General features: G+C 43.7%; 1 protein-coding gene across 1 annotated transcript in view; it reads left to right on the forward strand.

Moving 5' to 3' along the window:
• LOC146578317 (uncharacterized) overlaps positions 1-22,467 on the forward strand; it is a 46,943-nt gene extending 24,476 nt beyond the window's left edge. The window contains exons 3-10 of the mRNA XM_085258330.1: positions 1,632-1,964; positions 2,057-2,155; positions 2,853-3,179; positions 4,571-4,897; positions 8,561-8,890; positions 14,793-15,116; positions 21,487-21,813; positions 21,924-22,467. Of these exons, the coding sequence (XP_085114456.1) occupies positions 1,632-1,964; positions 2,057-2,155; positions 2,853-3,179; positions 4,571-4,897; positions 8,561-8,890; positions 14,793-15,116; positions 21,487-21,813; positions 21,924-22,015 (2,159 nt within the window). The 3' untranslated portion in view covers positions 22,016-22,467. The remainder of the gene's footprint in view (positions 1-1,631; positions 1,965-2,056; positions 2,156-2,852; positions 3,180-4,570; positions 4,898-8,560; positions 8,891-14,792; positions 15,117-21,486; positions 21,814-21,923) is intronic.
• The last annotated feature ends 422 nt before the right edge of the window (positions 22,468-22,889 follow it).

Genomic DNA, 22,889 nt, shown 5'->3' on the forward strand with positions numbered 1-22,889 from the left:
TATAAGGTATCTACAATCAAAAACACAACACAACAAAGATGCCATTTATGCACACAGGGCCAGTAAATTGCACGGTTTGATTAAATTATACTTTCTCCCAGGAGAACAGATGGTTATCTTGTATTTTATTATGGTAATATACAATTTACATACCACAAGGTGTGAGTGTCACATAGTGTGTTAGGTGTGAGCAGTCGCGCAGCTTCTTGGATGATTGTGTTTCCAGGATGTCTGAAATGCATGTGATAAATCCAACTTACTGTTGAGCCATGAAAACAGCATTTTGTGATTGTTACCACAGGATATTAGACAAATTAAAAATGTTTATTTAAGAGTAACTGTACAAATCGAATCCTTCAAAATCTATCAGAGCATATTTACTTACCTTCAGCTGTATAGATGACAAAACACACCTCTTTGACTGCTGCAAGTTCAGGAAAGACATCCTCATCCACCTCTATACCCTGCTCATCCGTGACTTTCAGTGCTGCATTTTCTGGTATGAGAAACTTCTGCTGTACTGAAGTAAAATCATCACTCAGTTACTAACAACATTATCATTTCCTCTTTAATGACTTAGTACAAACCATAACTTACCTGCTCTCACAAAATCTGTGAAGCTGACTTCTTCCAATTTTGCATATTTCTTTGTCTCTCTGTGTTTTACTTTTATCAACATCTTGGCCACCCACGAAAAAAAAGACCTTTACTAATGTGAAACACAACACAAGAAGAAAAGGTTGTTTATGGTAACTTTATGTAAACTGTGTATAACTTAATCAATAAACACTTTCTTACATTGAGTTAGCCTGCCCACACTAAATATTGCTTAAAATCTATTTAGCTAGGCTAGATTTAGCAGACAATGTGACCGCATGTTTGCTGTGTCCTTGTCTTTACAGTTCTGGAGACAGGGTTGTGTACATAGCTCAGTGTGCAGCAGGACTAACTAACTGATGTTAATGGTACCTCAACATCTCATCAGTGCAGGCTGCACCTCTCTTTGGTTAAATACGGCCATTACCATGAGTCTAAACAGAATATTACTGTAGTTAGCTAACGTTAAATTAAACGTTAGTGTTAAAATTAAGAAATAGAAATAAACGTTTTCATTGACAACATGAAATGTGTATCTTAAAATACAGTAAGATAAGTTAGTTAGCTAACTTTTGACTAGCTTTAGCCTAGCTGCTATCTCCAAATCAGCACAACATACAGAAAACACATGTAGTGCTAGTTAGTTAACTTTATATTTTACTTATGCATACATGCAACCAAATATATATAAATAACATCACTACACTCTCAGAAAATCCCAAAGTAAATAAAGTATTTTTACCTCCTACATGTCGGAGTCCAAGAAAGAAACACAGATAGGCGCGGTAACAGTCGACAGACAAACAATACCAGCAATGTGTTGAATTAGACTCCTTAGCACCCAGTGAATGAACACCTAAATATTACACCGCTTAGAGTACTCCCCAACACTGACTGTAGTATAAGGTGAAAAATAAACTCCAGGATATTTAACTCCAGAGATTTGCTGTGTAGATACTCAGCCGTGCTTCAGTTACCATCAGTGTGACTGCTGCTGCTTCTACACCTGATACTGTGGTTTATTGTCCTCTCAGACCACCAGGTGGAGGTGGAGGTGGAGGAAGGCTCAGAGTCTGTCATTCTGCCCTGCAAAACTACAGCTGACCTGCCTCAGGACACCAGAGTGGAGTGGACTCGCTCTGACCCTGAACTGATGGTGGTTCATGTGTATCCAAACAAAAGTAACCACCTGGATGACCAGGACAGTTTTTACAGAGACCGAACAAAGATGAACGAAGACCTGCTGAGAACTGGAGACCTCAGTCTGACCCTGAAATACCCCACAGAGAGAGACAGTGGAGGATACATCTGCACCATCTACAGGGACAAAGACATCCTGAGACACAAAGTAGTGCTGCAGGTCAAAGGTCAGAGATGTAGAAAAACACCAGGTGTTAGTGGAGGAAATTGAGGTCAATGTTCAGCAGTCATGTTGATATCGTTTTATGTTTCTCCACAGAACCATTTCCATCCTGGGCCACAGCTCTCCTGGTTCTCCTGGTTCTTCTTGTTATTTCTGGAGGTCTCATATATTATTTCCGGCACTATTTCATGTCAGGTGAGTGTCTCCTACTACACTACCCATAATGCCGATGGTCAGCAGGTGTCCTCTGGTGGCTCCTCGACTGTGGCTCACACAAACTTGTTCCAGAAGCTGAAAGAGTTGAGAGTTACAAACAGCTGATACAGAGAGCTGAAGAGAAACTTCCAGGTTTGTTCCAGAAGTCAGAAAACCTCCTTCAGACTCAGTCATTGATCAGTGAAACAGCTCCACAACATGACTTTACTAAACAGTGTGTGTGCTTCACTGCATTGATCTGACACAGAGGCTGCATGTGGACTTTATTTATGCACGTAAAAGTCTCACTGGGATTAAAATCTCTTTTACAAGAGAGACCAGCGGAGGGCAGCAGAAGTTACAATGAAAACAACCAATACAACTGAACAGAAACGTGAATAATATATAATAACTTTACATTATGTTGTAGAAAACCAAGTATAATGTCAGCAGAAATGGTGACCTTTCTATGTGAAGAAAACTCCTCATTTACATAAACAAACTGGAATCTATCAGATGTGATTCAAACCACTGCAGTGAATTTCCTTTAATAACTCTGGTGTGTTTGCAGTAAACTGTTGTGGTCTACACTGAGGTCTAACAGGACAAGCACAGAAATAAGTCCTCTGTAACAGGTCATAAGGAGAACATTAGTAACCTTCACTACAGCTCATGTTGTGCTTTGTTGTCCTCTCAGTCCCCTGGGTGGAGGTGGATTCAGGGGTGGAGTCTGTCCAGCTGACCTTAAAAACCACAGTTTGGCTGCCTAAAGATGCTAAAGTGGAGTGGAAGGATGATGAAGAGGAAACAGTCCACGTGTATGAGAACGGCTCTGACCAGCCTGAAGAACAGGACGATAAATACAAGAACCGAACAAAGATGAAGAGAAACTTGCTGGAACCTGGAGACCTCAGTCTGACCCTGAAACACCCCACAGATGGAGACAACTCCACCTACACCTGCACCGCCTACAGCAGGGAGGGAAACATCCTGCTGAAGAGAAAAGTGGAGCTGAAAGTCAGAGGTCAGTGCTGTAGAAACAGGTCAAAGGTCAGAGGTCAGACTCATGATGGTTGTTCAGTCTCAGTGGCTCCATCCAATAATGTCACAGTGTTAGCATGTCTGATGTTTGTGGCTGTTTTGGTTTATCTTTGATTTCCAGCCAAATGTAAAAGCTTCATCAGATGAACTGTAGGAGCAAAGTTCATGTGTGAGACTTCATCTGAAAGGTAACATCTTCTAGTTTCTGAACATGTGTTTGTTTAGCATGTGGCTAAAACACAGGCTAAGCTAAGTCAGCTCAAATCTCAGTAACAACCTTCTTTGGTCCTCATCTATAATCAGTCATATCTGAGTCACAATAACTAGAAGATGATTTCTAGCAGAAGTGTGAACATCTCCACATCCTTTCTCCATGTTATCATCCAAAGCTGTGTGAAGTTTCAGAGCTCTGCAGCTAACAGAGACTTTCAGTTTGCTGCTCTCTTCCTCTGACAGCTCCATTCTTAGGGAGCGTTAGTTCTCTGTTTCACTTTATTCCACTTATTCAGTCTGATGTTCTCTGATCTGTTTCTCTTGTTTAGTGTCTTAAATGCTGCCAGTGCCTCTCTTTGCTTTAACCAACCTATCTCTTTATTTCTGAGCTTTTTAAGGACTTTAACTGATGCATCAACCTTTGAAAATGGAAAGAAATCAGTCAGATTCATGGCTGCATCACAGTGTCACATGTAGTTCTCCACATCAGCTGGATTATATCTATAGCAGCAAACAGCAGCTGATGCACAAATCTTTGTCTGTGTGAATAAAGTTGGATCAGTTCAAACAGTTTGTTGCTCTGCTTGAAAGCAGCAGTTTTTCTAATGCACCACCTTCATGTTTCCTTCATATTTGAATCCCCCTGTAGATGCTGACAGGTAACCATGTCACACAGAGCTCAAGCCTTTGAATCCAGCTGTGACTGTTGATTTTCTATTGAATGGACTTTTTCAAATCCAGCTGTAGGCCTGTGTTTGTGAGCTCATTAACAGCTGTTTGTTTAGAGAGACGTGGTCCTCACAGGACAGCCACTACAAACATATGATTTTATAGAATATGATGCATTACTGCAGATTCAACACAATAGAAAGGATTTGAAATGAGCTCAGCCTTAAACATGTGCAGCAGTAATATTGATCCACAGACACTGATGGGAACATTTTTCTGCACAATAAGTACTTTGACTTTTCATACTTTATGTACAATTTGCCAGTACTGCAGTTTTGTGTGTAGTGAGGTGTTTTCATGGTGTTTTATTGGTGCTTTTACTAAAGGAAGGCTTCTATCAAATTCTTCCACATGTTGTCAAACTGAGCTGTGTGATGAAGTGAGTGTGACAGAAACACTCAGACTGTGTTTCTTACTTTGTTGTCCTCTCAGTCCCCCAGGTGGAGGTGGATTCAGGGGTGGAGTCTGTGCAGCTGCCCTTCAACACCACACTTCACCTGCCTGAAGGCGCTAAAGTGGAGTGGATGGATGATGAAGAGGAAACAGTCCACGTGTATGAGAACGGCTCTGACCAGCCTGAAGAACAGCACCAGGTTTACAGAGACCAAACGAAGATGAATGAAGACCTGCTGAAAACTGGAGACCTCAGTCTGACCCTGAAACACCCCACAGATGGAGACAACTACACCTACACCTGCACCGTCTACAGCAGGGAGGGAAACATCCTGCTGAAGAAACAAGTGGAGCTGAAAGTCAGAGGTCAGTGCTGTAGACACAGGGCAAAGGTCAGAGGTCATGCAGGAGTTTATTCTCTAAAAGCTTTTAGTTTGAATCTATTTTCAGTTCATTCAAATAAAATAAATTCTTTGATGTTTTGATCTAAAAGCCAAAAATGTCAGGCGGAGCAACTGTGTGTTTAAATGAACTAAGAAGACCATTAAAATGATCCTACCTTCAAAATAAAAGCCTCTGGCATGATGTGAGTTTGGATCAAATCAATAGTTTTGTTAGTTTAGTCCAAATCAATGTAAATGTATAAATATCAATAGTTTTAAAGCTGCTGAGATCATTCAAACACTTTGATCCAGTCATTTGGATGTTGTCACATGTCAGGGTGGAGCAACCATAAATACGAGGCTTTTATTGTGAAAATGCGGAGTGTGATGATCCAGAGGAGCCCATGGGGTGTTTGTGGCTGGATGCAAAGGTTTGTAGCTCTCCTTGTAAAGAGAAACAGCTTGAAGCTACAGAGGAGCGTCTGCAGAAGAAGACAGGGGAAAGAGGAAGAAGCTGAGGCCGCTGGAGAAAAGACAGGAAAAGGAAATCAGCTTCATTTGTTGGAGGCCGTTTGTTCATCACACTGAAATATTCCCACTTTAGAGACAGGAAACAAAGTGAAGTGTGGATTGATGTTTGTCTCCATGATTTGGGCCCTGGAGTCATTTCTTCATCTCCCACTTTAAGACATATTAATGTCAGCCTCACACGTCCCACAGTGGACACATTTCTGTTTCTAGATGATATTTGGAGGATGGTCATGTGTTTCTCTGCTGTCACAGCTCTTTGTGATATTTGAGCGCAGCTGTAATGTTTGTGTGGTTAAAGCCACCAGACTCCACTGACAAAAACTCTCATTTTAGCCGGAGAACACGGGGCTGCTGTGGGACTTTGTGTTTGCAAAGGTTTCTATTGGAGGCATGTTTGCCTTTATTATATAGGTGCAGAGAGTAGACAGGAAAGTGGGGAGAGAGTGAGGGACACACAGGCACCTGTAGTAAGCCCCGCCTTCAGCCCACCTGCTCAGCCAGGTGAGCTATAGCGCTGCTTTAACATGTTGGTGTGATTGAGAGTGAATGAAAGTGAGTGATGGAGGCAGCAGGAAACTAACAGGCTGTTTGTTCTGAGAGGTCACATGACTGTTGTTCTCAGCAGAGTCTGATGATTTGATGAGACCATGAGAGCGGCTTCAGTTCCTCATCAGAAAGAGTCTGACAGAAGCTCCTCCCTCTGTACCCCAGTAGACTTCTATTAGACTGCTCCAGATTCCTGAGAGTTCACACAGAAAACTTTACAAACAGCCAAAGAAAAACTATTGAAAAGCTTCAAGATCACAAAGAGCTCTTTGTGACCCATGCAGACCCTCAGAAAGGAAGCGTTTGTGTCCACTGACATGTTAGAGTGCTTTTAATTTGAAATTCACACAGGAAATGATGTGTTTCCATAAAGAGTGTAGTGCAGTAAGTTTAAGAGAGCAGGGCCAAAACAGACTGATGGATTATTGTGACATCACTGTTTGATTCTTCTATTCAACTGAAGAAGAAGAAAAGTTCTCTTCAGTTGGTGAGGTCAAAGGTTAAAGGTCAGTCATCTTTGGTCAGTTTACAACACAGGTGTTCAGACAGGTGGGAAAGCAGTGGGTGGAAGAAAAGAGAGGATGTGGAGGAGAAATGAGGAGCACAGGAAGGAGAGAGGAGAGGAGGTCATAGAGAGAGATCACTAAATGATCTCTGGAGAGCCAAAACACTCCTTCAAACAGTCCCAGACTTTACTCAGTTAAACTTCAGGATGACTGGAAGACTGTTCCTGTATGCTGTGTGGTGGGTGAGGTGCTGAGTGGGGATAAATCACAGTCTGGTTCTTGAGGTGGTCCTGACCTTGAAATGCTCTCATTCATTCCTCGGTGTGAACAGGCAGCTTCTGCAGGTGTGGTGCTAAAGCTTCATCTGGGTGGAGTCACAGGTGTTAGCTGGTGAACAGCTGAGTCTGTAGGCTCTATGGCTGTATCCAAATTCAGGGTCTGCAGCCTTAAAGGCCTCATTTTAAGGCCGATTACATCACAGCAACGCGACAAAGGCTGTCCCAATTCAAAGGCTGCTCGAAATGCGGCCCTCAAATGCGTCCTTCATTTTCCTGAATTTTAAGGATGTGGCGGTGTAGACTTCGTGGCCCAACATATCCCAGAATGCATAGCGCGGCGGTGGCGTGGATGATTTTGCCGGAAAAAAAAGGCAGACGAAGGGCACCCGAAGAGTAAACTTTTAAAAGTAAGTACTGAATATTATGTTTAATAATGAAGAACATTTAAACATTACTGTTCGCCACATGTCGGCAAAGTTATGTGACATTAGCGATGTTTGTACTAACTTGGTTTTAAAGCCTTTTAAATATACGCCGTTCAATAGTCGACCTTCATCAATGTGATGATTTTATGGATATTAAAAGTAAGCACTGAGACAAATTTAGTAATGCCAACATATTAAAAGAACAATATTTGTCTATTATACATAATACATATACAGTGTCAAAGGAACCTGTCTTTGAGTGAAGATTTAAGGTGACAGGAAATATAAATAAATGCAGCTTGAATCTTTACTGCAGCTCAGTGTTTGAAACAGACTTCATTCACTGCTGTAATAACTAATGATGATTGAAATAATAACTTTAATATTGGCCATATTATATTTACATTACCAAAGTAAGATGACTTTAGTCTCATGAACAACATTAGCTAACTGTTATTTACTGGCTAATCTTAAAATGACTGTTCAGCACAGAAATGAAGCCCAACAATCATGTTTCACAGTCCCGTGGTCTCAGCCTCAGATACTCATCAAATCAAAGTTCATGTAGAAACAAACAAACAAATGAACAAAAGATTTTCTCCTTCATTTCTGTCAAATAACGCTGTATGAAACGTTTCCACCCTGGGCAGCGCGACGGAGGCTAGACCGTCCCATTTCACAAGCCCCTCACTTCCGGCCTTAGCGGTCTTTGAGTACGCGGCCCTTGTGGATCGTTAAGGCTGCGTACTTTAAGGCTGCAGACCCTGAATTGGGATACAGCCTATATCTGGTGCTGCACTCTCTGCTGGTTGTAGCTGCTGCTCTACACACTGCTGTGTCCTTCAGAGTCCTCCTCAAACACGGTTTTCTGTTCTGGTTAAACACCTCTGCTGCAGCTTCAAAACGACTCAGTCTTTTGCGTTTCTTCTATGTTCTTGTTTATTCTGTTATGTCTTTTGTTTAGGTTTGCTATGTATTGGGGTTTTGTTTTATGCCTGCCTGTGTTCCCTCTGTCTGTTCATGGTGTCACTGTGTCTGCTCATGAGTCTGTCTGTTAAGTTCAGTGTCTTGTCTGGTCCTCTATGTCTGTTTCCTGAAACACTCAGACTGTGTTTCTCTGCTTCATCAAGTCAAATCTGGTCCTCAGAGACTGAATAAAGTCCTGTCCCACTAACAGCAGCTCCAACAGTCTGTTCACTGCTTTCTTCCTGTCAGTCTTCATCTTTCTGCTGCGTCTCCTCTTCACACTGACCACTTTCTATCTAACAGTGAGCTCCCAGTGAAGCAGCAGCATTCAGCCTGTTAGAGTCAACACAAATGTCTCCATCCAAGCTCATGTTGTGCTTTGTTGTCCTCTCAGTCCCCCAGGTGGAGGTGGATTCAGGGGTGGAGTCTGTCCAGCTGCCCTTCAACACCACACTTCACCTGCCTGAAGATGTTAAAGTGGAGTGGATGGAGAACAGATACAGCAGGAAGGTCCACGTGTATGAGAACGGCTCTGACCAGCCTCACAAACAGCACCAGGCTTACAGAGACCGAACGAAGATGAATGAAGACCTGCTGAAAACTGGAGACCTCAGTCTGACCCTGAAATACCCCACAGATGGAGACAACTGGACCTACACCTGCACCGTCTACAGCAGGGAGGGAAACATCCTGCTGAAGAAACAAGTGGAGCTGAAAGTCAGAGGTCAGTGCTGTAGATACAGGGCAAAGGTCAGAGGTCATGCAGGAGTTTATTCTCTAAAAGCTTTTAGTTTGAATCTATTTTCAGTTCATTCAAATAAAATAAATTCTTTGATGTTTTGATCTAAAAGCCAAAAATGTCAGGAGGAGCAACTGTGTGTTTAAATGAACTAAGAAGACCATTAAAATGATCCTACCTTCAAAATAAAAGCCTCTGGCATGATGTGAGTTTGGATCAAATCAATAGTTTTGTTAGTTTAGTCCAAATCAGTGTAAATGTATAAATATCAATAGTTTTAAAGCTGCTGAGATCATTCAAACACTTTGATCCAGTCATTTGGATGTTGTCACATGTCAGGGTGGAGCAGCCATAAATACGAGGCTTTTATTGTGAAAATGCTGAGTGTGATGATCCAGAGGAGCCCATGGGGTGTTTGTGGCTGGATGCAAAGGTTTGTAGCTCTCCTTGTAAAGAGAAACAGCTTGAAGCTACAGAGGAGCGTCTGCAGAAGAAGACAGGGGAAAGAGGAAGAAGCTGAGGCCGCTGGAGAAAAGACAGGAAAAGGAAATCAGCTTCATTTGTTGGAGGCCGTTTGTTCATCACACTGAAATATTCCCACTTTAGAGACAGGAAACAAAGTGAAGTGTGGATTGATGTTTGTCTCCATGATTTGGGCCCTGGAGTCATTTCTTCATCTCCCACTTTAAGACATATTAATGTCAGCCTCACACGTCCCACAGTGGACACATTTCTGTTTCTAGATGATATTTGGAGGATGGTCATGTGTTTCTCTGCTGTCACAGCTCTTTGTGATATTTGAGCGCAGCTGTAATGTTTGTGTGGTTAAAGCCACCAGACTCCACTGACAAAAACTCTCATTTTAGCCGGAGAACACGGGGCTGCTGTGGGACTTTGTGTTTGCAAAGGTTTCTATTGGAGGCATGTTTGCCTTTATTATATAGGTGCAGAGAGTAGACAGGAAAGTGGGGAGAGAGTGAGGGACACACAGGCACCTGTAGTAAGCCCCGCCTTCAGCCCACCTGCTCAGCCAGGTGAGCTATAGCGCTGCTTTAACATGTTGGTGTGATTGAGAGTGAATGAAAGTGAGTGATGGAGGCAGCAGGAAACTAACAGGCTGTTTGTTCTGAGAGGTCACATGACTGTTGTTCTCAGCAGAGTCTGATGATTTGATGAGACCATGAGAGCGGCTTCAGTTCCTCATCAGAAAGAGTCTGACAGAAGCTCCTCCCTCTGTACCCCAGTAGACTTCTATTAGACTGCTCCAGATTCCTGAGAGTTCACACAGAAAACTTTACAAACAGCCAAAGAAAAACTATTGAAAAGCTTCAAGATCACAAAGAGCTCTTTGTGACCCATGCAGACCCTCAGAAAGGAAGCGTTTGTGTCCACTGACATGTTAGAGTGCTTTTAATTTGAAATTCACACAGGAAATGATGTGTTTCCATAAAGAGTGTAGTGCAGTAAGTTTAAGAGAGCAGGGCCAAAACAGACTGATGGATTATTGTGACATCACTGTTTGATTCTTCTATTCAACTGAAGAAGAAGAAAAGTTCTCTTCAGTTGGTGAGGTCAAAGGTTAAAGGTCAGACTCGGGTTCATCTTTGGTCAGTTTACAACACAGGTGTTCAGACAGGTGGGAAAGCAGTGGGTGGAAGAAAAGAGAGGATGTGGAGGAGAAATGAGGAGCACAGGAAGGAGAGAGGAGAGGAGGTCATAGAGAGAGATCACTAAATGATCTCTGGAGAGCCAAAACACTCCTTCAAACAGTCCCAGACTTTACTCAGTTAAACTTCAGGATGACTGGAAGACTGTTCCTGTATGCTGTGTGGTGGGTGAGGTGCTGAGTGGGGATAAATCAGTCTGGTTCTTGAGGTGGTCCTGACCTTGAAATGCTCTCATTCATTCCTCGGTGTGAACAGGCAGCTTCTGCAGGTGTGGTGCTAAAGCTTCATCTGGGTGGAGTCACAGGTGTTAGCTGGTGAACAGCTGAGTCTGTAGGCTCTATGGCTGTATCCAAATTCAGGGTCTGCAGCCTTAAAGGCCTCATTTTAAGGCCGATTACATCACAGCAACGCGACAAAGGCTGTCCCAATTCAAAGGCTGCTCGAAATGCGGCCCTCAAATGCGTCCTTCATTTTCCTGAATTTTAAGGATGTGGCGGTGTAGACTTCGTGGCCCAACATATCCCAGAATGCATAGCGCGGCGGTGGCGTGGATGATTTTGCCGAAAAAAAAAGGCAGACGAAGGGCACCCGAAGAGTAAACTTTTAAAAGTAAGTACTGAATATTATTTTTAATAATGAAGAACATTTAAACATTACTGTTCGCCACATGTCGGCAAAGTTATGTGACATTAGCGATGTTTGTACTAACTTGGTTTTAAAGCCTTTTAAATATACGCCGTTCAATAGTCGACCTTCATCAATGTGATGATTTTATGGATATTAAAAGTAAGCACTGAGACAAATTTAGTAATGCCAACATATTAAAAGAACAATATTTGTCTATTATACATAATACATATACAGTGTCAAAGGAACCTGTCTTTGAGTGAAGATTTAAGGTGACAGGAAATATAAATAAATGCAGCTTGAATCTTTACTGCAGCTCAGTGTTTGAAACAGACTTCATTCACTGCTGTAATAACTAATGATGATTGAAATAATAACTTTAATATTGGCCATATTATATTTACATTACCAAAGTAAGATGACTTTAGTCTCATGAACAACATTAGCTAACTGTTATTTACTAGCTAATCTTAAAATGACTGTTCAGTACAGAAATGAAGCCCAACAATCATGTTTCACAGTCCCGTGGTCTCAGCCTCAGATACTCATCAAATCAAAGTTCATGTAGAAACAAACAAACAAATGAACAAAAGATTTTCTCCTTCATTTCTGTCAAATAACGCTGTATGAAACGTTTCCACCCTGGGCAGCGCGACGGAGGCTAGACCGTCCCATTTCACAAGCCCCTCACTTCCGGCCTTAGCGGTCTTTGAGTACGCGGCCCTTGTGGATCGTTAAGGCTGCGTACTTTAAGGCTGCAGACCCTGGATTGGGATACAGCCTATATCTGGTGCTGCACTCTCTGCTGGTTGTAGCTGCTGCTCTACACACTGCTGTGTCCTTCAGAGTCCTCCTCAAACACGGTTTTCTGTTCTGGTTAAACACCTCTGCTGCAGCTTCAAAACGACTCAGTCTTTTGCGTTTCTTCTATGTTCTTGTTTATTCTGTTATGTCTTTTGTTTAGGTTTGCTATGTATTGGGGTTTTGTTTTATGCCTGCCTGTGTTCCCTCTGTCTGTTCATGGTGTCACTGTGTCTGCTCGTGAGTCTGTCTGTTAAGTTCAGTGTCTTGTCTGGTCCTCTATGTCTGTTTCCTGTTTTTTTCTGAAGGTCCTTGTCTCATGTGAGTGTGTTCAGTTTACGTTTCCCGTGTCTCGTCAGCTCTGATTTCTCCCAGGTGTGTTCCCCTCCTGTCTCCCATCCCTTGATTACTGCTGTTTGTATTTAAGCCCCGTGTTCTCCTGCCTGTTGCCGGTTCGTCTGCATTAATTCCCTGCGTGTTTCTATGTTTCCCTTGGTCTCCAGTTAGAGCTTCAGCTGCCTGCATCTTGGGTCCTCATTAAATTTCACATGGCTCATCCCTCGAGCCTTGACAATGAGAAGCTCTAAAGTGAAGATTTCTCTTCTTGAATCTCTCTGCTCCTCATGAAGGAGCTTTTTTACTGTTTTAAAAAAAGTGTGCGTCCCTTTGTCCACTTTGACAGACAGCTGACAGCTTCAATCATCATTAATACTCATAAAAAAATAATGTTTAAAAAGCATTAAAGCAGAAGAACAGGAAGTCCTGCAGACCAACACAGTTTAGTGTCTTAAAGGCTGCCAGTGCCTCTCTTTGCTGTAACCAACCTTTCTCTTTATTTCTGAGCTTTTTAAGGACTTTAACTGATGCATCAACCTTTGAAAATGGAAAGAAATCAGTCAGATTCATGGCTGCATCACAGTGTCACATGTAGTTCTCCACATCAGCTGGATTATATCTATAGCAGCAAACAGCAGCTGATGCACAAATCTTTGTCTGTGTGAATAAAGTTGGATCAGTTCAAACAGTTTGTTGCTCTGCTTGAAAGCAGCAGTTTTTCTAATGCACCACCTTCATGTTTCCTTCATATTTGAATCCCCCTGTAGATGCTGACAGGTAACCATGTCACACAGAGCTCAAGCCTTTGAATCCAGCTGTGACTGTTGATTTTCTATTGAATGGACTTTTTCAAATCCAGCTGTAGGCCTGTGTTTGTGAGCTCATTAACAGCTGTTTGTTTAGAGAGACGTGGTCCTCACAGGACAGCCACTACAAACATATGATTTTATAGAATATGATGCATTACTGCAGATTCAACACAATAGAAAGGATTTGAAATGAGCTCAGCCTTAAACATTGTGGTTTGGTTTATGTGGCCCAGGCCCATAGAAAACAGGTCTTCCCTGGATTCGGAATCAAGCTGGCACTTCTGATGGACTGGTGTCATGGCAGGGTGTATGTCAACCAGACGTGGGCCAGGTCTGGCAATAATGGCTCTATTTATGTTCCTATTTTCCTATTTTAGTCAGAGGATGCAAATGCCATGTTGCAATACTATACTGCTATGGTAGCCAACATTTCAAATGAAGGTTTGACAGGTTTGTGAGTGTACACTTTATCCAAAACCTAGTGACGGTTCACTCATGTTTACCACTGGGAGGCTGTCGCTCAGGAGGTAGAGCAAATCACGTACTGATCGGAAGGTTAGTGGTTCGTTCCGTGGCTCCTCTAGTCTGCATGCCAAGAGTGTAAATGTGTATGAATGTAGTTAGGAAGCACTCAGTTTAGAGAAAGAGTGTGGTTGGGTTATTGTGGCATGTTGTACAAAGAACTTTGAGTAATCCGAGAGACTAGAAAAGTGGTATATAAGAGTCAGTCATTCACTGTCTGAAAGGAGTTTTGTCATGTTACTTTTGCATTTTTAGTCACATGTTGTTATTACATGGCTTGATTAAAGGACACATTAGGCTGACATCTGGCAAACCAGATCTGGGCCACCAAAAGGCCGTCATTCTTTGCGATATGTGGGCCATGTGCACCTTGTGTGGGCCAGATCTGGGCTATCCCAATTTTGCGATGTGGGGCAGAGCTCATGCCTTTGAATCCAGCTGTGACTGTTGATTTTCTATTGAATGGGCTTTTTCAAATCCAGCTGTAGGCCTGTGTTTGTGAGCTCATTAACAGCTGTTTGTTTAGAGAGACGTGGTCCTCACAGGACAGCCACTACAAACATATGATTTTATAGAATATGATGCATTACTGCAGATTCAACACAATAGAAAGGATTTGAAATGAGCTCAGCCTTAAACATGTGCAGCAGTAATATTGATCCACAGACACTGATGGGAACATTTTTCTGCACAATAAATACTTTGACTTTTCATACTTTATGTACAATTTGCCAGTACTGCAGTTTTGTGTGTAGTGAGGTGTTTTCATGGTGTTTTCTTGGTGCTTTTACTAAAGGAAGCTTCTATCAAATTCTTCCAAATGTTGTCAAACTGAGCTGTGTGATGAAGTGAGTGTGACAGAAACACTCAGACTGTGTTTCTCTGCTTCATCAAGTCAAATCTGGTCCTCAGAGACTGAATAAAGTCCTGTCCCACTAACAGCAGCTCCAACAGTCTGTTCACTGCTTTCTTCCTGTCAGTCTTCATCTTTCTGCTGCGTCTCCTCTTCACACTGACCACTTTCTATCTAACAGTGAGCTCCCAGTGAAGCAGCAGCATTCAGCCTGTTAGAGTCAACACAAATGTCTCCATCCAAGCTCATGTTGTGCTTTGTTGTTCTCTCAGTGCCCCAGGTGGAGGTGGATTCAGGGGTGGAGTCTGTCCAGCTGCCCTTCAACACCACACTTCACCTGCCTGAAGACGCTAAAGTGGAGTGGATGGGCACATACGTGAAAGCCCACGTGTATAAGAATGGCTCTGACCAGCCTGAAGAACAGCACCAGTTTTACAGAGACCGAACGAAGATGAATGAAGACCTGCTGAAAACTGGAGCCCTCAGTCTGACCCTGAAACACCCCACAGATGGAGACAACAGGACCTACACCTGCACCGTCTACAGCAGGGAGGGAAACATCCTGCTGAAGAGAAAGGTGGAGCTGAAAGTCAGAGGTCAGTGCTGTAGATACAGGTCAAAGGTCAGAGGTCATGCAGGAGTTTATTCTCTAAAAGCTTTTAGTTTGAATCTATTTTCAGTTCATTCAAATAAAATAAATTCTTTGATGTTTTGATCTAAAAGCCAAAAATGTCAGGCGGAGCAACTGTGTGTTTAAATGAACTAAGAAGAGCATTAAAATGATCCTACCTTCAAAATAAAAGCCTCTGGCATGATGTGAGTTTGGATCAAATCAATAGTTTTGTTAGTTTAGTCCAAATCAATGTAAATGTATAAATATCAATAGTTTTAAAGCTGCTGAGATCATTCAAACACTTTGATCCAGTCATTTGGATGTTGTCACATGTCAGGCTGGAGCAGCCATAAATATGAGGCTTTTATTGTGAAAATGCTGAGTGTGATGATCCAGAGGAGCCCATGGGGTGTTTGTGGCTGGATGCAAAGGTTTGTAGCTCTCCTTGTAAAGAGAAACAGCTTGAAGCTACAGAGGAGCGTCTGCAGAAGAAGACAGGGGAAAGAGGAAGAAGCTGAGGCCGCTGGAGAAAAGACAGGAAAAGGAAATCAGCTTCATTTGTTGGAGGCCGTTTGTTCATCACACTGAAATATTCCCACTTTAGAGACAGGAAACAAAGTGAAGTGTGGATTGATGTTTGTCTCCATGATTTGGGCCCTGGAGTCATTTCTTCATCTCCCACTTTAAGACATATTAATGTCAGCCTCACACGTCCCACAGTGGACACATTTCTATTTCTAGATGATATTTGGAGGATGGTCATGTGTTTCTCTGCTGTCACAGCTCTTTGTGATATTTGAGCGCAGCTGTAATGTTTGTGTGGTTAAAGCCACCAGACTCCACTGACAAAAACTCTCATTTTAGCCGGAGAACACGGGGCTGCTGTGGGACTTTGTGTTTGCAAAGGTTTCTATTGGAGGCATGTTTGCCTTTATTATATAGGTGCAGAGAGTAGACAGGAAAGTGGGGAGAGAGTGAGGGACACACAGGCACCTGTAGTAAGCCCCGCCTTCAGCCCACCTGCTCAGCCAGGTGAGCTATAGCGCTGCTTTAACATGTTGGTGTGATTGAGAGTGAATGAAAGTGAGTGATGGAGGCAGCAGGAAACTAACAGGCTGTTTGTTCTGAGAGGTCACATGACTGTTGTTCTCAGCAGAGTCTGATGATTTGATGAGACCATGAGAGCGGCTTCAGTTCCTCATCAGAAAGAGTCTGACAGAAGCTCCTCCCTCTGTACCCCAGTAGACTTCTATTAGACTGCTCCAGATTCCTGAGAGTTCACACAGAAAACTTTACAAACAGCCAAAGAAAAACTATTGAAAAGCTTCAAGATCACAAAGAGCTCTTTCACAGCACATATGAGCCATTAAGAAGTGCACATTTGTGTTTCCCACAGTCCATCATCCAATAATATCAAAGGACAAACTGTGAGGTAAAAAGCCTTCAGCTCTTTTTGAAGGAAGCAAAAAGACTTTGGTCCTGAGAGATGGTTCAAAACACAACTCAGACCTACCAAAGTATTATTTGTGCCAAACACATGAAGCCTTCAACTTTGTATGTGTCCAGTCAGTGTGGCAATAGAAGTCACTGTGAGGATTTTCAATGTGCTGTCAAAGAGCATCCAAACAATCAGGTGAGGATGAAGAGAATTAGTGTGGATGGACAGAAAATCCATATCCAGTGTGATTTAGGAGCAGCTCATATATAATGAGTGAAATGAAAGAAGAGCACAGACAGGAAGAACATGAGTGAGCAGACATTTTGGAGCTGCTGATCCACACAGGGCTGGATGGAAGGAGTGGGAGTCCATGATGGCTCAAAGTCTCTGATCTAACTGTTCCTGAGCCTCTCCCCCTGCCTCCTCTTTGGATCTTCTCCTCCTCTTCTTCCTTATCTGCCTCCTCCACCACTGCTCTCTCCTCCCTCATCTCCTCCTCAGCTGAACTGAAGTCAGGGTTGTAACATGAGGAAACGTGCAGAAATGACTGAGTCAGCATGTTGTTGAAGTGAGTTGAGTGATGGTGAGCAGATTAGATGTGCGAGCCTCCCTGTAGAGAAAAGCAGATCTTCTCCAGAGTTTCCCACCTCATGTTTTCCTGTGTCACAGCTGATTGTCACATCCTGGCTGTCACTAAATGAGTGGTCCAAAGGTGGAAGGAGGAGCACAGTTAGATTGTTCACCTCCTAACCTGTGAAATCAATCAGCTGAATGAAAAACACTGTGATCCTATGAGCTGCTATCAGGGCTGCTCCATTCTCAGGATTCTCATCTGGATGACTGAAGCAGATTATTGATGAAGTCAGCAAACAGCTTTCAAAATGGCTCTTTTTCCAGGGGAACTCCCTGAAATGTAAATCTCATTGGAATGAAGAAGAAGTCCAAAGGCGTGGTTAGGCCCAGACTTGTGGCTGTTTTCAATGTAAAGCCCATGTTGCAGGCAGCTGCTGCTCCTTACTGGCCCACAGCCTCCACTGATGGATGTGTCAGCTCACTTGTACTGTAGCCACGGGGAGAGCGATGGTGAAGCTGACAACCAGAGGTGTAGCGCTATTTGTTGAAGTAGCCCAGCTGTGCCATGGAAGCACAAGTTTCCAGAGATGATTGGACTGTGAGCAGAAATGATCCATGTTGGACTGAATTGAAGAACAGATCATAAAGTCCTCTGTGTGCCCAGCCCGTCTGTCTGAGCATCTTCATCAGTGTGCAGCTGATCTACAGCTAATGTGCTGATTGATGAGCAGCCTGTTCATGGTGATGATGAGAAACAGATTGGATTCAAAGCACAAATGAGTGAAAAAGGAGCAGCAGCCATGATAGAGCGAGTCCTCTGCTGACAGAAATAGTGGAGTGAAGGATTTGTGCAGCGTTTCTCTGTGAAAACAGCTGATTCAGATCAATGAGAGGAGGATGAAGGAGAAGCAGCATGTTTCTGATAGAAGCATCACTGCTGTGCTACAAACTGCTGGGACTGTGTGTGTGTGACGGCTCAGCTGGAGGCAGGATTGGTCCAGAGGAGAGCTGCTTTATTCCAGACTAACTCTTCTAGAAAGCTGACATCTGTGTGGAACAGCTGACCTGCACCATGTGGAAAAGAACAGCAACATGATTCAGCGTCAGATCCCGACACATCCACCGATTCATCCCGTTACAGGAACTGTGCCACACGTGGCCTCTGTTTGTTCTGCATTGATGCTGCAGGGATTTCTTCAAGTCACTATAATATAGTGTCAGATGGACACATGAAGCTAACACGGCACATCTTTGTGAGTCTGCAGCATGTTGACACACATGTCAGTGTTGTACAGATCTGAGAGCAGCACAAACAAACTCCATCAAAGTGATTTGTGCTGTTGCAGAGCTGTGTGACTGCATTTGTCTTCATTATGGACACATTTATACAAATGGGACTAAACATGTGACCCTCTGCACATCCATGGCTCAACAGTGCACCCATTGGCTGGATGCAGCTTGTATTGTGGCTCCTCCCCCTTAGCTTCAGGTCAGTTTAGCTGTGTTTCCTCCAAATCCCAGAATTCCTGAGGAGCAGGAATATGTGGGGCTGGGCTCTAAACACTCAGGGTGAGGACTGAGTGAAGAGCTACAGGACAAAGTTTCAGCGCTGCGCTCACAGCTTTGAGACGTCCAATCAGCAACTGGTCCTGATAACATCTCCCCTCTCATTCCACATACATGAAGACTGCTAGAAGCAGCTATCAGCCACATCAGGCTCACATCATGCTTGCTATTAAACATGCTGCAGTCTGCAGTAAACTCCCTGCCACAAAGCTTTGAGTCTCCTCCAAATGCACCTGTAACAAGGTCACCTGCAGAAATAACTGTGTCCACGGGCAGAGTCACCAACACTCTGCACCAGAGCTAAACCTGCTTTGGAGCTAAAAAGCTGCTGTCAGGGTTTCCTGCAGAGCTTCAAATGTGGAGACTGAAAGCTGTGGACAGTTTCTGTGGCTGGATTATTTCATATGTGTTTGTTTCACTTTCAAAGGAAAGTGTTGGAATAAATCAGGTGTGTGACGCACACTTTACTGCAGATTGTTCTCAATGTAACACAAACAGCAATCAGAATGTGATTGATCCTGATGTGCTTGTTGCTTCTAGCAGTGTTGATGTATTTGCACAGAGAGGGGGAGATGTTATCAGAGTGTGTAAGTGATCAGATCTGATGCTGAATCATGTTCATGTACAGTCAGCTGATCCTCACAGTTCAGTTTGTAATCATGCAGCTCTCCTCTGATAAATCTTGAGCTCCACCTGAGTCTCAGTCCTCAGGACCTCACACAGTCCCAGCAGCTTCTATCAGCAGAGTTCTCCCTGATATCACAAACATATTGATCCTCCTTCAGCCTCCTCTCATTCATCTGTTTCCACAGAGAAACTCATCAGTGAAACCTGAGCTTACTGTGGATTATTCTGGTGGCTCCATCACTCTCTGCCTCACACGCCCTCATCTGCTGCTTTCCTCTGATTGGCTGCTCTGACAGAGTCATGATTGGCTGCATGTTTGTATAGAAAGCAGCACGTTGCTGGTAGATCAGCCATCAGCTCATGTTTGTGACTGCAGCATGGCACCAGTTTGCTCCTCGTGTTTCAGTCCCAGACTGACCTGCAGCTCTTTAGTAAATTCAGACAGCAGCTTTGTAACTGTTAGTAAATCTGACCATGAATATCATTATGACACCTCTGACCACTCATTCTGTCTTTATTGGCTTTCATACATGAAACACGCTTAAAGTCACCATTGAATCTAAACTGGATGAAAGCAGCTGTGAGTCACTGCAGCAGCTCTGTGCCAACAACCAACCAACACCTGGGTGGAGTCCCAGCTGAAGCTGAGAGACACTCAGAGACAGAAGCAGCTGTATGGAAGCGTTCTACAGGACGGCTGACACAAAGCTGATGTTACTGATGTCTCCTAGATAGATCTCATGGACCAAAGGCTCTCTGTGTCATCTCGGCTCCAGCTGAACTAAACTGAGAGTGAATTTGGGCTTTTGGTCCAAATTTTTGGCCTTTTTGACCAAAAGCCCAAATTTGGGAATTTGGGGGGCAGGTGTGGACAGGTGTGGACAGGTACTTGATGGAGTGTTTCCTGCTGGACTCCATATGATATGTTAGCAGAGAGGATCTGGCTCCTGATTGGTTGAAGTGGAGCCCATCTGCTGCAGAAAGATGCCTCCTGTCCCAGAAAACATTGAAGTTGTCTCTAAAGCCCAGGCTGTGGGAGTCACACACAGAGGAGAGCCAGGTGTGGAGGCCGAGCAGCCGCCCAAACGCCCCACGGCCACAGGTGGGAGTGGGGCCGCAGATACAAACACTACGGTGGGCTTGTTTCACAGCCTCACAAAGACACACAAAGTCCAGTTTGAGGAAGTGGGAGCGCTGTTTGGAGTCCGGTTGGTGCCCATGTGGATAAGGATGGTGTCGGCCTCCGGACGGGATCGTATTCTGCCAGGAAACTTGTCTAAAACGTCCCAGAGCGTCGGGCCGGGAAAAGACCGAGCGCACGCCTCCTTTATTGTGAAATTCCTCACCATGGTAACTGAACACATCAGCTGGTCTGCAGCAGGTCATGTTCAGAGTTTGAGGCTCAAAGTGTCCCATTTTCACTGATTGTTTCCCGACGACATGCTTCACGTGTGATATGGATCCTCTGCTGAAGGAATCTGCTTTCTATCCACAACCTGTTGATCCGTGTCTGACTAACAGCAGCGCAGGAAGCCCTGCAGTTACAGAGAAACTGTCTGAGTCGCATTGTTGCTGCAGTTTACCTGCAACTGCTGTGAAGAAAAAGTCTCCATGTGTTTGTGTTTGGTCCTAATCTGCTGCCTGTCTGTTTGACATGCTGGATTTCCAGCTGATCGATGACAGATTAGAAACTGATCAGTCTATTGATCACACAATATTCCATCAATAGAACTAATTTGACTTTGATTTGTGTAACAAAGTGATTTCCACGTCTCCTTCATGATGTGACAGTGTCAGAGCTGAATGCACTTGTAGAGTATCATGTTTTTATGGCTCACATTTAAAGTGTTCCAGCTCTAATGTACAGCTGTCATATTAGAAATAGAAGCAGCTCTGATTTTAGTGCTCAAAGAAATCTATGAAGTGATGAATTCACACATGAACAGTTTTCTGCAGCGTTCCTCTCGGCCTTATTTGCAGCTCCACTCTTGTTTTTGCTCTAATAATTATTTCTCTCCATGAGCTGTTTCTCTGCCTGAAGGAGGCGCCACTCCATCGCTTCATTTAGTGCAGAACAAGAGTCACATGATGCTGCTCTGAACACCAATCACACTTTGTACAGCTCATGTTGTGTTTGTTGTCCTCTCAGAGTGTCAGGTGGAGGTGGAGGAGGGGGCGGAGTCTGTCCAGCTGCCCTTCAACACCACACAAAACCTGCCTGGAGATGGTAGAGTGGAGTGGAGACGCTATGGCCCACACAGGACTGTTCACCTGTATGAGAACGGCTCTGACCAGCCTCACAAACAGCACCAGGTTTACAGAGACCGAACGAAGATGAATGAAGACCTGCTGAAAACTGGAGACCTCAGTCTGACCCTGAAACAGCCCACAGAGAGAGACAGTGGAGAATATGAATGTGGAGTCTGGAGGAATGATGACATCATGAGATGGAAAACAGTACAGCTCAAAGTCAGAGGTTTGTTTGTGTGTGTGTGTGTGTGTGTGTGTGTGTGTGTGTCTCTGTGTGTGTGTGTGTGTGTGTGTGTGTGTGTGTGTCTCTCTGACTGTCCTGTGTCTCCTCTGCAGGGAGAGTTCAGGTCCAGGATCAAACAGGGGACATCAGGAACAGAAGCAGCTCCATTGATCCGACTCCTCTGATGGCTGATCAATCAGTTTGATCTGTGTGTTCTTTGATTATTGATCAGTGATGTCAGAGTGGAGTCAGTGTGATGTTGTTGTTGTGTGTTTGAGACTTTTAGTGTCCATGAAGGTCTCTGCTGCCGTAGATCCTCTGAACTGTGACAGAGGTCTCACTCTGGAGGAAACTCTCAGCACTTTCCAGCAGCTCCTCCATCATGGAGGACGTTCCCTCACTGTAACAGGTGGAGGAGAGAGGAGAGGAAGCACAGGTGGATCCTCTGAGGAAGAGGAGCATCCTACAAACCACATGATCACATGACCAGAGGACAAGCATGTGCAGAAACACATTAAAGTCAGCCTGTAAACACGTTTGTGTAAATTCTAGTCGTGTTTTTCTGTCACATTCAAATAAAAGCAGAGAAAGCAGAACAAATGCTGAAGCTGTCTGTGTGGAATAAAGGAGTTACAGTACGTACACACACACACACACACACACACACACACACACATCTGTCCAGCAGCTGTCTGAGCTGCAGTCTGTATTGTGTGTGTAATATCTTCACATGTTTCTAACATTACAGTTTTATCTTCAGGTGTAAAATCAGCTGCTCTGCTGTCTTCTCTCCTGATCCTGTGTGATTGATTCGATCCTGCAAACGCCACAAATTTCATTCCAGCTTTGATTTGAAAGCCAGCGAGTAAAAGGATCAGCGATAGTTTTCAGAGCAGCTTTTCTTTTCTTTCTTTCTCTCCCTGTGAAATACAGCAGCTGGACCTTTGGCTGCAACACACTGTGAGACAAACTGCACACAAACAGTTTGTGTGTTTGCTGATGTTTGTTGAGCTGATAGAAACGCTGCATTTGAAATTAGCTGACACTTCAAAAACGTTCCTCCCTTTATGTTCGCTGCT

The sequence above is a fragment of the Mchenga conophoros genome, linkage group LG3 (assembly GCF_057382185.1).
Source record: "Mchenga conophoros isolate Kocher_MC1m ecotype Shallow Benthic linkage group LG3, M_conophoros_male_GT1.1, whole genome shotgun sequence".
NCBI lineage: Eukaryota > Metazoa > Chordata > Actinopteri > Cichliformes > Cichlidae > Mchenga > Mchenga conophoros.